This window comes from Heliangelus exortis, chromosome 1, assembly GCF_036169615.1.
Source record: "Heliangelus exortis chromosome 1, bHelExo1.hap1, whole genome shotgun sequence".
NCBI lineage: Eukaryota > Metazoa > Chordata > Aves > Apodiformes > Trochilidae > Heliangelus > Heliangelus exortis.
This window is the reverse complement of record NC_092422.1, coordinates 16,501,157-16,516,516: the sequence shown is the minus strand read 5'-3', so window position 1 is coordinate 16,516,516 and position 15,360 is coordinate 16,501,157. Positions and strand designations below refer to the sequence as shown.

General features: G+C 43.4%; 1 protein-coding gene across 1 annotated transcript in view; it reads right to left on the bottom strand.

Moving 5' to 3' along the window:
* Positions 1-13,411: 13,411 nt before the first annotated feature.
* DDX10 (DEAD-box helicase 10) overlaps positions 13,412-15,360 on the bottom strand; it is a 164,037-nt gene continuing 162,088 nt past the window's right edge. The window contains exon 18 of the mRNA XM_071735039.1: positions 13,412-14,009. Coding sequence (XP_071591140.1) covers positions 13,814-14,009 — 196 coding nt within the window. The 3' untranslated portion in view covers positions 13,412-13,813. The remainder of the gene's footprint in view (positions 14,010-15,360) is intronic.

Below are 15,360 nucleotides of genomic sequence, written 5' to 3'. Positions count from 1 at the left end.
AAATTATAGAATCATAGAATCATAGAATTAGCTGGGTTGGAAGGGACCTCAGAGATCATCAAGTCCAACCCTTGACCCACTGGTGTGGTTGCTTGACCATGGCACTGAGTGCCACATGCAGTCTCTTTTTAAATGTCTCCAGGGATGGAGAATCCACCACCTCACCGGGCAGTCCATTCCATTGCCTGATCACCCTCTCCGTAAAAAAATTCTTTCTGATATCCAGCCTAAATCTCCCCTGGCACAACTTAAGACTGTGTCCTCTTGTCTTGTTGAAAGTCGTCTGGGAAAAGAGACCAACTCCCACCTGGCTACAACCTCCTTTCAGGTAGTTGTAGAGAGCGATGAGGTCTCCCCTGAGCCTCCTCTTCTCCAGGCTGAACACCCCCAGCTCTCTCAGCCTCTCTTCATAGGGCCTGTGCTTGAGTCCCTTCACCAGCCTGGTTGCCCTCCTTTGGACCTGCTCCAGGACCTCGATATCCTTCCTGAACTGAGGGGCCCAGAACTGGACACAGGACTTGAGGTGTGGCCATGAAGAAATGCATGAAGAAATGCATGAAGAAATCCCACCAAACCCTGGTGCAGTCCATGGCACGGGTGGGACCAGCAGGAGGAGAGGGGACAGAGGCAGCATCTGGGATGGGCAACTGGGCAGAGGCAGCTGCAGGCACCGACAGAGCTCTGCAGAGCACACCTCTCCTCCTACCTTCAGCTTAGCTATGAGAATGGGAATCAATTACAGAAAAACAGAGCTCATACCTGCCACAAATGAAAGAAAACTGAAAAGCAGTCACAGACTTCAACAATAATAAAAAAAATGGTTGAGTCCATGGATAGGTGGCTGAGAGGAGACAAGGAGGAGGCAGGGCTGCTTGATTTTGCTCTTCATGGGAGAACAGACAGGCTGGGGGTAAAGCTCACCTGCAATCTTTAACTGAACCCTTTAACTTTGCCATCATGGACACATCCTCTCTAGAAATGTAGTAAACTGAAACTGCAGGGAACCCTTTGCCAGAGTCATCCAAAGCACTAGAGGAAATTGGGAAAGATAATTCTTCATAGCACATTGGGAGGCAGATATGGAAAAAATCAGACAGCACAAAATTAGTTCTGGGATCCATCTGATGAGGTGCAGATGGCTACATCTCAGCTAACCATCCCAGGTGCCCTGTGTGCTCACAAGAGGGTTTTCATGAGGACAGAATCCCCATGTCTTTTCCTCTTTCTCTCCCCTGGGAGCAGCAGGAAGCATATGCATGGGAGACAGGATACATGACTTATGCGGAAAAAATAGTTGTTATATTTTATAAGGTGAGAAATATTATCCTATCAGAGAAGCTGCACTGCAGGATACCATGGGTGGAAGAGCTAATGTTTCCTGATTCATTTGTGACCTTAATAGCCATCTGTGTGACCTCAATAACCTCTTCTCCAAAGAGTTTCTGGCAAGGCTGTGCAAGCACACACGTCAGTGCTGGTTAGAGGGTGATTGACAGTGAGTAATTGAAGTGCTGCAACCCTTCTCCAGATATCTGACTGATAGATGTGTGTATATGTGACAGAGCACAAAGTAATTATACACATCTAGGTCTTCACTCTTTCTAGCCTCGGCTGTTTGGCAGTTTCCTGAAGCTGCCTATGTCTGTAGCCAAGTTTTAATCACTGTTAAACCACACCATATAACTTGTGCTTTAGAGCATTTTGTCAACATCAAGAATAAATATTATTCGCACAAGGAATTCAGCTGGCTTCTAATTAGCTTTCAGAATATATCAATTAAGGTGTTAATGTGCTGTTCAATGATGAAAGCCTCCATCCCATCAGCTTCTAGGAGATCAATAGAACTGTATTATATGAAATATCCACCAATTTATTTTCCTGGCAAATGAATCAATATGCCAGTTTTAATGGGACCAGTCATTAAATAAATGTTATCAATCCTGGAGAAGACCCAAAACTAAACAAAACCAGTTGTATACATTGTATTCAAATACCATTTTTCCATACCTGCAAACTTCTTTCAGGTACTTCTCATTGCTGAGTAATGACACTTGCATAACATCAGCAATACCACAAATGTAGCAAATCAGTGTCCTGAGCATAATGCTCTGCATTACACAGCAAAGCCATCTTTACTTTTCTGAGGAGCTATCTTTGAGAACTGTGGCAATCCATGTGAGATTCAAGAAAAAAAAATAAAATTCTATTTGCCCTCAATCCCTCTGTTTTATCATATATCTGATGGCAGAGTGGCTGTTAATGTTCACTTCTTTAGAAGTCCCATGTATTTCATGGCTACCTCAGCAGCATCTGAAACTCCTTGTAGCCAGGTTTACTGTATTTATGTTTCATTCTGCTTCTCATTTGGGTCTGTTCCATAACCAGGAGCAACCCAAGGTTTGAGACCTGATGCTGTGGGATACCTGAGTCCCTGAGCTCTGGCACAAGCAGAGCCAGAACCTTGCTTTCAAAATGACACCAGCCAGGATGCACAATTAGGAATCAAACAAGAGGTTGTTGTCCATGAAAACATCTCACAGAAATGCTTTTACACAGGAAAGGAAAATCCAGCAAAAAATCTCTCATCAACCCTAAAAACGGGTCACAAATTAGCTAAGTCGACAGAGGTACAAAATGCTACAAGAGCATCTCAGGGGCTGTTATCACCTGCAGTAAAGCACCTGTCAAACCAGAAGAAAAGCTGAGGCGATGGCAGCTTTCACATAGCTCTGGTGAGAACACATTTGCATTACTGCTCCCAATGAGTGCTCATTAGTGTGAAGTGTTTGAATGTACACTGAGGAGCAGCAGCAAGCTCACAGACAGGGGAATAACACTGCAAACATCATGAACCAGAGGGCTTCACTGTACTCAAAGCCCAGCACCCACCACAGGGCACCCCTTTCCCCACCTGCCCCTGCTCCCAGATGATGCCAATCTGCTTTGATTTCCAGTCCCCTCATCTCCTGCACTGCAGACACCAGGTTTTTTTGCTCATGCTTCAAATTAATATACTGAGCAGATAAACCCACAGCTGGTCCAAGCTGACACAGCTCCATTGAGGAGATGCTGGTCAAGTCATCAGCTATGCTTATGGACAAAGGTGGTACAACACAGAAGTCTCTTTGTCCAGGCAGTCAGGGTTTGTCCCTTTGTAAATCTTTCTAAATGGCCCTTCCTCTTTCTCATGCTAGTCCTCAGAGGCTGGAAATAACCCTCTGGGGACACAGCTACTGGTGCCACCTGCCCTGCACATTTCTTCTAGGTGGGGAATGGGCCCAGAAGCAGCCTGCCTGGGTCTGTCTCTTCTGTTTGGCAGAGCCTCTCTTCTGTTTAATAAATAAAATTAAGACCACTGCCAGTGCAGGGATTGTAATGGGTTTTTCATATCTGAGCTCAGGTTTTGCAGATGCAAAATCAGTCCCTTGTCTCATTCCAAGAGTTTCTGCATCCTTATCTTGCCAGCCACCAACTTCAGTGACAAACTTGTTTGCTTCAGGAGAGAAAGCAAAATGAACTTAAGCTTGAGCTCAGGGGCTCAATTCAATGCTAATGCATCCTGCTATTGCCTACAGTAGCTCCAGAACGAGGTCCTGCTTTGAATACTTTCAGACCATGATCAAATCTACTTCATAGACAAAGGAACTTTCTGTTTTCTCTCCTGAAAATAGGGCACCTTTGAACAGCATCTCATTTTTAACATTACAATGAATTACAGCCCCTTCGTGACTCTATGTAATTACTTCTGCAGTTGAATTGCACATGTATCAAGTGCAAATTCCTGAAAGAGTATCAGAGGCAGAAGGTGTTTAAACAGTAAAGGCTGGTAAAATTCACCAGTCACCTTCACAGTTTCATTTCCACACATCCAGTTGTGGTCAAAGTGTGCCAGAAAACAGCCAAGTGCTTATTCCTCCTTTAAAAATCATTTCTCTACCAGAGTCAGAAAATGCCTTTGCAAGGCCATCGATGAAGTGATGAGAAAGCAGTCAGTGGTGTCCCTGCTAATTTACAGATTTATTTTTGACAGTGGCTGATTACTGCTGAATTTTTGCAAAGCTAGAAGAAACTTCAAAGCATTTCAGCACACAGCCAGACCTGAGCACACTTACCTCCTAATGCATCAATTTTCACAGCACACAGTTTTCTTTCCAATAGCCCTCATAGAGCCCATCACCACCTGGCTGTTGCTGCTGCTCAGATCCACATATTAAAAAGAGAAGTGTTATTCAAGCAGAACTGGTTTTATAAAATAGATTATTCTTTATAAGCCACAGAGAAAAAATTCAAAGTGATCTGGCATGAACAAAAATGCTTTTTCCCATACATCAGTCACCACATTTTCTGGGGCAGCACAGAAGCCTTACAGAGGGGGGTGAAATGCTGCAGCCCAGTCTTGCCCAGTGACTGATTCATGCACCATTTGCCTCACCAAAGTGGCCTTTGGGCCCCTCCAGACTGGGCTCCTTTATGCTGAAAGCAGCCTGACAAACCTCCTCCCTACACACCTTGTGCTCTTGAAGGCCAGAAAGACAGAGCACTTACCATGAAGGTTTGCAGCCAGGGCAGCCTTAACACCCCTGTGCAAAGTTCCACCAATGGTTTCTCATGCCTCTTCAGCTCTGAGGTTACTGCCCATGGATGAACAACCTGCACTGGAAGGGAACAGACTACCACCACAGCTATAACAGCCCTAAATGCACATGATCCTGTCATTCCCAAGTGCTGAGGCTTGACAGCCTGAGGGCACAGTCTCCAACAAGATCAGCTGCTTGGAGGAAAAAAAGAATCAAGGAGAAAACCCCAGCAACTCCTTTTCCAAATGCAGTGGGGGACTTGGTGCCACAATTATGCCTTACCACTGCTGAAAAGTAGTGGTAACTTCCTCCTTTCAAGATGGAAAGGGCTCAGGGAAAGAGAGAAATGGGTGAGAATCCATTGGCAAACCCACAAAGCTGGGAGAAACTGGGAATTTTGAAAGACCAAAGCCAATGTGCATTATTGCTCTAGACTGGAGGTTACCCCATCCATCATCCCAGCTCACCACAGCATCAGGATGTGCTCAGGACTCCTCACGAGGTCACCAGTGAAATGTGCATCTTTTCCCTCCTCCCTCTCTCCCAGCCTGGGGAATCCAGCTCTCCCCATCCCTCTCCTGCCTCATACAGAAGCTCTCTGTGTCACAGTCAGCCTCTTCTTCTTGGCTGGGTTCACTCTCCAATACACAAGGTGACATCAGGAGCTGAAATCCTGCTCTCCCACACATCCAGGCCTCCCCATCCAGGCTGACACGACCAAACCACTGGCCAGAAAACAAAAGTGGTTCCCCAAAGCTTCCCCTGAGACAGCCTCACTGGTAGTTTTTCACAACACTTTGGCTCAATATAAGCCCTTGAACCCAACTCCATGCAGTAAATGCTGCTCAACATGAGCACGGGTGACAGGTCACAAGCTGGGGGAAAATATCACTGGAGCTGGAGTCAAAAGTAAGGCTTTTTTCAGAAATATCAGCCCTGAGGCCACTTCCACTCTTAAATCAGCAGGAACTTAATTGCTAACCTTGAGGCACAGAAAATGCCAAACGTTTCAAAGAGTTGACCTGTGACTTTCAGATGCTTCAAGCAGTACTTAAAGCACTAACATGGGCACAGAGAGAGGTCCTCTCCCAGCCTGCTGTTTCTGAATGAGAGTAGGGGGCTGATGCCAGCAGTTCTTCAGGACATGACATGAACAAGAGAGAATTAACAGCAGCCTGACCCAAGGCACATAACAAACCTGGTGTGTCCTTCTGGAAAGGATGGCAGAGGCACTGGCAGGATTTGCACCCAGAAGCCTGAGACCCAGGTTCTCTTCCCAGCTCCACCACTGGCTCCTTCTTCCCCTGGGCTCAACAAACTGCTGATAAAATGAGTGTAACAGGGTGCAAACCAGGATCCCTAAAACCCTCTGCAGAAACAGTTTCATGAGCCACAGCTGAGTCCCAGACTGGCAAATGGCAGCTGAAACACCTATTTTTAATTGAAATGATTCATGCTAGACAGATTTTCATTACTGTTCATACATAATAGTAAAATTGCTCTTCATAGGGTAATCACCCATTAATCTGATGAAGATCATGGTTTCCTTAATGATGAGGCAACTCAATGAAACATTTTCAGTAAAGTGAAAAATTTCTCCTCTCTCTCCAAGTTGATCATTGCTCATTTCTGTTCACTGTAATCTTTCTTACACTATGCATAACAACAGCCTCTTAAGAACTCACATCATTTTCTCAGTACTTGTCCAGAAGGCTCAGTGTCTGTGTAGGGCACTATTTCTCCAGAGAGCTCCTGTTGCACCACAGATGAGCTCTGGGGTGACAAAATAAACATCAGGTCCACAAGAGCTGCCTGGACACAGGTTCTGACCTTAAACCTTAAAATAAACACAAGCACCAACAAGGGGAATGTTTGCTCCTGGTAAAAGGAGAATGCATGACCCAGTCCCTGAGGCAGCAACCCCACATTTCAGAAAAGTTCACCCGAACAGAGGTGTGCATGCACAAGAGCACTGCCAGAGGTTTGCAGCATTGTCCTCTGCCCAGCACAGCCCCACTTGTCCTCAGAGGGACTTCTCAGGCCAGCTCCAAGGGCTGCACTTGGAGGGGGACAGGGCAATTGATCAGGGAACCAAACCAGGAGGCCAAGAGGAGTGAAGACAGTGGGAAATAGATGCTAGAGAGGGGAAATTGTCTGCCTGATTGCCCAGCAAGCCCATGGATGTCTTCCTGCTGGGAGGCTGTAGCAGGAGATGAGATGTCACAGGAATGAACAGGGCATTATGGAGACCACTGCAACACATGGCCAGGGACAGATTGGACAACACAAGCTCCCTGCCAGCCCTCAGACTGCTGACAGCCCCTCAAAAAGGAAAACCACAGCATTTTGCTGATCTGCTCCAGAGCAGGCATTGCCTGTCAAATGGGCAGTGATGGCCAATAACCCACAGCTGACTGAGAAATGGGGAAGTGGGGGGCTGAGAGCAAGGGGAGATGTGGTGGTGGTGGTGGTGGGTATTTCAGATTATTTACCAGGCAAGATCAAACACTGAGCTTTGTGTTTCCTTAACAAAACACTCACCACATGATTTTGTGGTGTTACTTGTTCCTGCAGAAGCTGTGGTCACACACACCAGCCACACACATTCACTGAACACAGACCAGATGCTAACATCACTGCAGAGCTCAAAAGACAAGCTCATATTTTCACTTAGTTGAGAAAAAGTGCCCCTCTTAATGCTTTATGGCTTGACTGACAGAAAGAAAATTTCTGTGTCTGTGCAGGCAGTCAGGAGTAGATGGGGAAAAAGATGAATATTTACAATACAGAGGAGAATATTTAGGTGAGAGATTGAATATTACCTACCAGAAATATGAGTAGGAATTGGTTTTAAATGTCTAAAACCTGATATTATCGCAGAGATAGTAAAAATTTGAACATTCAAACTAATTTCAAGTAGCTAATGCAATGACAGAGCTTTTATTAAGTCTTGCAAAACAGCGTGGTTGGCCAATCAGACTTGTCAGATAACCAGAGAGGATTTGATGGTCATATTTTGGGAAAAGACCAAACGAGTGTGGTGGCCCTGGCTGCCCTGGCAGCCCGAGGGGACAACTGCACAGGGACAGTCCAGAGCAGGCAACTGGTGGTGGCCAAGAGAGGGCATCTCACCTCTGAAGGACTGGCCAGATTTCAGAAAGCAGGAGAGAACTCTCATCACCTCCCACCCCTATGTTTCACCCCTTCCAGCTTCACTTTCCTTGGTGTTTTCTTACTCCTTGTCCTGACAAGGGACAGGGCTGCCAGGGCTCGGTTTTCTTCTGTGCTGTTTGTCCCTGTGCTGACCTCATGGTGCTGCATTAATGCACATCCCTACCTCATGGGCTTGGGCATCTTCCTTGTGTCCCCCACGTAGCAGAGAGGTGCTACGATCCAGATCCCACCAAGGTGGGGCTGTGGCAGCTGCTCCACACAGGGGTTTGGGGCAGACTGAAGGTGCCCAAGTCGCCCACTCCCATCCTTCACTTGCACCATGTGAAAAGGAAGATAGAAACAAGAACCTCGGATGCTTCCCAAATTCAGTGGGGAAAAGAAAAGAGCTTAGTGCAGAACTTTACCCTCCCTTGATTTTGTTTAGCTGGTTTCTGAAGGAGAGCTGCTCTTTTAGCCAGGCAATTCTGCATCACTAACAGCTTGGTATTGTTTATGCCAAAATTAGGTGCTGAAGAAGCACATCAGTTTGCAAAAAATGTATCAGCATTCACAAGAAGCAAAAAGACGAAATGAGCTCAATTAGTCTCTAGACAAGGAGCTAGATGAGTGCATTCTTACATATATTTAAGAAATGCAAGCTCTTCATCCTACCCAGCACATTAGATTTCTTATGCTGTCTTTATAAAGAGGACTGAACAGCTGCATGGGTCAAGTACCATTTACCCCAGCAGCTACAGGCACAGAGCAGATGCTGGGCAGGAGCACAGCCTGAGAGAAGGCAGCAGTGAAGCCTTCCCCTGCACACAGAGCATCCCTTGTGTCCTGATTTCTCCTGATCCCCTTCCCCACCTTTCTGCTAGGTGTAGGATTAGGAAGTAAAAAAAGAAAGAAAGAAAAAAAGTTGCTAGTGAGGACAGAGACTTAAAAGAAAGCTCCTGGCCCAGCCCCTGACAGCTGCCATCCTCCTGTCACCTTGTCACTATCTTGAGCTGCAGCTCACAATATTGTTTGGGATGATACCAAATCATTTACTGAATTCTCAGCATTTCTCTGCCTTCTCTGTACCTACTAATGACTTCCCAGCCAAAACCAATCAGGATAGGGTTGTGCAGACACTGCATGTGTTTTTAAAAGGAAAAAAAACCCTAAACTATTGGGAAGTTGGTACAGCATTACACAAGGGAATTATTCACACGGGAAATCAAATCTCCATGATGGTTGATCATCCAGTTGGCAAAAATCATTTCCATTTCAAGGGTCCTTCTGGCACCATCTTCAGCGGAATCAGGAGAGAGTCCTCAAAGCACTGTTTTGCTCAGGTCTTGGCATTCAATTGGTCTTAGTCCTGTGACCATCCTTCCACGTGCATAAATCACTGCTATTGAAGTACCATAACTACACACAAAACTTCCTTTGAACATCTTACCTACAAACAGAAGACTGTCCTGTGCAACCATTTCTGCAGAAGCCATTTCTATTGGCTATTTACAAATATCTTTACTGCCTAAGCAGGTCTCTGGGACACTTCACCCAGGATGTTGATGCAGGTGTACAAACTGGACTGACCAGAGCAGGAGTTGCCTTTGGGAAAATTTCCAGCACTGTCCAAAATTTGCATTTGGAGTCGAATACTGAATTGTGAAGGTTCAGCCAAACATCCTATTTCAAGTCAGCCCAGAAGCTCCAGCCAGTGCCTCCCCTCATCACCACAGAGCGTGGCCTGGGGGTGCCTGGGCCACCCAAGGAACAAATCACTTAATGTGCCAGGTGTGCAAACAGGCACAGCCCTGACATCCAAATGGGTGATCATGCTCATCTTATAACTTAAGCCCCTTAACTCGTGTCACCTTAGTCAGAAATTGCTCCCTGAAGGGTGTAAGAGGCTTTATAAAACCTCTTGTTTATAAAACCTCATAAAAGAAGCTACCTGTGGGAGAGCAGGGTAAGGCTGAGGTTGTGGGCACTGTGCCCATCTGCCCAGGGCTGGAAGCTGGGGCAGAGCTCACCCTGGCTCAGGTGTGGGTGAGGCACATTTGCTCACCCATGAGCAATCTTCCTATTGACAATTCAGGCCATCAATACAATCTCATCAGCAAGTTTCTTCAGGCAACTGAGCATGTACTGGAACAGACTCACCTCATTGCTAGGGGAAATGATGCACATTAGTATCTGCTTTAAGGGAACACAAGGTTCTCTTAAAAACAAAACCAAATTCCAATGTTTTCCACAAAGGAAAACATGCCTGGTAGCATCTCCAAAGAAAAAAAACCTGTACTCAGGGCAATGGTATAAAAAGCTGTGACCTGCTGAGATGCCATTTGTAAGACATTTGTGGTGATTAACAAGCTTAAAATAATTCCTTGGCTATATTCATTAGCTTCCTCTGACCTTGTGAAATAAAAACAAGTTGCATTTCAGTGTAATAAAACGCAGCTGCTGGGAAGGATCAGATGAGTATGGCCATTAAACATGGATGGGAGGAACCATTGCACTTCTTATGAAGTGCAGCACAATGCATAGATGATGGACTTGCAAAAAAATGAGCCAAATTCCATTCCACCTGAAGTGTGATAAGCTCAAGCACACCAACACAGGCAATAGCAAGGTCAGGTCACAGCCTTAGGCATGGCTTTTTTGCCACAGCTTAGGTTTAGCACCAGAGGGACAATCTGTGCATGAGGGAGAGGACTTCCATAGCCCCAGAGAGGCCATAGCCAGGAACATTCCCCTCCTCCAGGATCCCACATGTGATCAGGAGAACAACGCTCGTTAGTTTCCTCTTAATGTAGCTGAAATCTCAGCACAGCTACTTCTCAACTCAAAAGGAATTAAAAAAACTGCTCAACAAAGCTAATTTAGTTTAATTAAACTTATCTATATTTTATAGACAAAACACATCTCAGATGATGTGCAAAACGTACAGATATCATCTACCCAAGAGATTCCACTCCTGGGGAAAACCACTAGCTGATAGCCCAGTGTAATTTAAGCAATCATTTTTACATGACTGAATCTGATGAATCGTTTTCTTTGTGAAAAATGGCTCCTTGCCAGACATGGAACAAAACAGGCAATGCACCAGGCATTCTTGAAACAGACTGACTTATCTCTGCTGATTTAATCATAGCAATACCTCCTAACAGGCCTGAAAAGAATCTTCTTCTGCATTAGGCCTTCTTGACTGACTCATTTGCCTTTGAAGTTCACAGAACACTTCATTATAAAAGTGTTCACTTGGTATAGGCTAAAGCCTCAACAGTAATTTTTATGATTTACAGAGATGACGGCAATGCAATTTTCTCGCATCTAATTTCACCTTTTAAAGATAAAACTTGTGGATCCTTCTGAAAATAAAACATTAATCTGAAAAGATGAGACTAAATTTGGTCAGGTTTGGCCACATTTTGCTGAAGTTCCCTTTTAAATTAAGAGCAAAAGTAGACACTGCAAAAGAAAGTGTTCCTGTCCTTCAGCTGCCTCTTACCAGCCCTCTGCCCAGTGAGCAGACTGGACGGTGTAAGGATTAACCAGCCAGGAAGGTTATGGTTGGGGCAGTGACCTCCAACATACACCCAGCAACATCCTGAACCACAGAGGCCATTTCTGCTGCAGCAGCAGCAGCCTCCCAGAGCTCAGCATACCTGCTGCAAAGCACACTCAATCTCTCACAAGAAATAAGCATCAATCACATCAAACTGGAAAACAGCATAAGGAAAAATACCCATTTGCAACCTTTACCAAGAGACATTTTCTTCTTGTGTTTTATATCAGTTTTATCATATGTATCCGGGATTACAGCAACCCACAGGGTCACTTCAGTCTCTTCAGATCTTGTACTGTTTTTTTTATAGTCTGAATTGAATGTTCTCTACCACAGCTCTCTAGTTTTTAATGTTTTGCTTCAGGCATTTGTCTTTCTTTATGAATCTAGCCAGAGAGCAGGACACACTAGTCAATGTTTTACCTGGATTCAGGCAGTTGCACGAGGAATAAAAATTATTTTTTATTTCTATTCATACAGTATATAAAGGAAAACACTCATTTTAAATGTTAAGCAGTAATTTGCAACCACTGGTGTTAGAGCCTAAATTTCTTACGCTCTTCACAGTTTAATGTGCTGCATCAACAAGGCTTTTACAAAGCAAACCCTGAACAGAAATGTCTATGATGCTGGGGCAGAACACTATTTTTGCAATGACACATTTCACGTCTCATGAAAAAGCTGCAAGCTGGACACCTTCAGTACCTAGAACATTTAGTGTCAGTCTATTTAACCAGATCCTTCTTCATTAACAGATTCATCAGCAACACTATTCCCAAACCACAGCATATTCCAGATCCACTGTGGCACCATGGACTGCACAGCACTGTGCAGCAGCTGCCAAGCAGGTCCCATCGTTCATGTTTAGCTGCTCATGAAACTTGGGTCATTTCTTCTCATTCCACATTGTTGGAAGGAGCATATGGCAGATGTGCTCTGCCTATAAATATTATGTTTTGATGATAACCTGCCTGCTGGCAGAACAACAGAAGCGACATTTGGAGGCAAAAATTTGCAGTATATTTTCAGTTTTGGGTAACTGAGCTAAAAGATAGCAGGGGGTACAGACAGAGGGAGAAGGGCTTGTACTGAACTGATAGACTTCCACAACAAAAATGGAAAAGTGATAATAAAAATGAAGAATGTTTACTTTAATATGTTCTTCATATAGGTGACAGGAAGACCAAGCAGACACAACTTACTGAGACAAGATGTCCTGTAGGGTTTTGCTGAAAGGAAGCAGCAGGGGAAAGCCTGCAGGCATTTGTCCCTACTCAGTGTTTTACTCTCTTATTTCACAATGTAAACTTCACTAAGACAGAACTGACACAGTCTGCTGAAAACTGACAACCTTCACTTTACATGCTGCCTGTTTGCTGTCAAAAAACTTGTGCCCACAAATAAAACACCAGATCTTCCTTCCCTCCTTTGTTCCCTCGTGCAGCAGCCTTCCCTTTGCCTTCTGCATCCTTCTGCAGATGTGTAAAACTCTCTGCAGTTTTCAGCAGTGTCCATGCTGCCTGTAAGGGCTTCCCATGTGTTTGTCTGAACAGTGTGCCAGTATTCTTGAGGGGTATTCAAAAAGGCAAGCAAGAATTCAGCTGGCATCAGAGCTGGCATCTGGGTGCAAGCAAGAGAAGAAAATCTACTTGCACAGATTTTCCTTCCCCAGGAAAGGCTCCACACAGCAGGTCTCTTGCAGCCACTCATCAAAGTGCAGCAGCTATGGGCAAATGCCCAAAATCTCCAACAACCATGGTTCGATGGGATGAAACCTGAAAATACACTCAACAATACATTCATTTTCTTCACTAAATTTAGTCCTAAAAAACCCACAAAGTAGCTCAATTGCAGTTGTAATTCTGCCACAAAATCTACCTTTTAACCAATTTCATCAGGCAGTGCTCTATCTTGCTGTGGCATCACTGCATTCTCACTCACTTAAGATTCAAATGCAAGAGTCAAAAGTTTTATCTAAAAGTGAATTTCTGAATTGCTTAATGCCAGCGACAGAATCGTAACTGAAACTATAAAAGGAGGACACACAAATGCTTTTCTCAACAAAGCTGAGACATAAAAAGGCTTCAGAATATTTTATTAAAATACTATGTGCATGATACACAGGAGGAAAAATGCATTTTATTTTTAAGTGATGTGATTTGTGCTGCCAACAGTATTTCTTCAGTAATAATTTTAGTACGCGTTTATATCCTTAAATAAAAAAACTAAGGAGAATCTTGATTTTAATTTAAAATTTGCTTTATATAAAAGAAAATTGCTTCAGAAATCGGAGGTTTTAAATTATGAACGTGTTACTGCAGAAAGACATCTGGGGATGTGGTTATAAATCAAATTAGATATTGTCTATAATCTATGAGCCAATCTAAGGCGATTCCACTGTATATGGAACTCATTTATTTATGTCCACTGGTACCCAGCTGCCCTGATGCCAGATTCATTTTGTGCAGACAACTGACAAAATTGTAAAGCTGTCCCAGAAATGAAACCAGCAGAAAAATAATTAGCTGTGACTGTTGAGCAGACGTAGTACAAGCTCTTCATCCTCTGCCAGAGAAAGCCCAGTATCTAACGGCAAATAGGAGTCCTCCTCCTCCTCCTCAGTGAATTTCACCTTCTTTCTTTTCAGTGGCATTTCTTCAGCTGCAGTACTGTTGCTGTAGCTTCTTTTCTTTCTTCCACTCTGCTCCTCAAGTTCACTGCAGAAACAAATCAATTTGTCTTTTTTTAACAACACTGGTGATCAATATCATCATGTCATCAAACAATTTTATACAAGGCAAATGTATGTCAAGATATGAGCAAACAAAGTAACAGTTCAGAGGGGTGAAACAATAGAAATCAAGGAACTCTGAATGTTTAAATGAGAACTGCCCTCAGGCTGAGGTGCTTGTGGATGTTCTGCTGTCTTAACTGATTACAGCATATCAGGATACTGCTATCAGTCTTATCTAATATTTGATGCCTTACAGAGTGACAGACAATGTGAAAAAAATTATTTAGTGATGTGACACTGGACCTTCACACGCATTCAAGATCTTGTCTGGAATAAGTATGTGACAAAAATAAAAATAAAAGAACTGTCATTTTATTGTGAATCCTACTCTTAATACAGTTTTTATTTGGATCCATTTGATTCAAAACACTTCCTCCTTCTTTCAGCAGCTTTCCTTGGAAGCTGGTAACCACCTTTTTGTCATGAGAGGAAGAGATAAACCCAAACCCACTTATTTTTCCTGGTGAATTCCTATTTTTTCTGCTGCTTTTCTTAAGACTTGAGTGAATTGCCTTTTGCAGTCCTCAATCTGGATTAAATAGCTGTTTTAACACTTTTGATGTTTTGATGCTTTGACTGCATGACAGCAACAGGAGGAAAGCCCAAGCTTTCATGTATCTTCATGTGGTTTTTGTCCATAACATAGGAAAATTATTATAAATATCTTATGTAAGATTAAAACAATATAATCTAACAAAATCTATTCTAAGGTATAATATCTATGTGCCAGGTTACAGAGAGATGACTGACCTATGCTATAGAGTAGAATCCATATTTTAAAAAAAGACAGAATGCAGCCCCCTACACCCCAAACCATTCTCTCCAAACAAAATGGCATTCCCAGTTTTTGATCTTTGTATTTTAAAGAATATAACAAAAATAAAAGTGGAACTTCAAAACCTGAATTTAGGCTTTTCCAAAACAGATAAATTCATGTTTTCAATTAAAATTTGGCAAAAATATACCCAGATAGTGCAATTTACCTCAAAAAAAATTGTTTCAACAATTTTTATTAAAATGGTCTTATTTTATTTTTAACATTGCTTAAGTAAATACAATGTCTACAACGTGTTTCATTCATAAATGCTTTTTAAAGAATTAACACGTGGAAGCAGCAGTTATAACAAACAGCTCAGACTGGGGAATACTGTCCTTTGAACCAACACAGTCCAAGAACCCCAAGCCCAATTCCAACCACCTTCAACTGCCAACCTTGCTTTTAGGACCAGCTGTTGGTCTATGAAACACTGGTTTCCCCACTCACTAGAAACCAG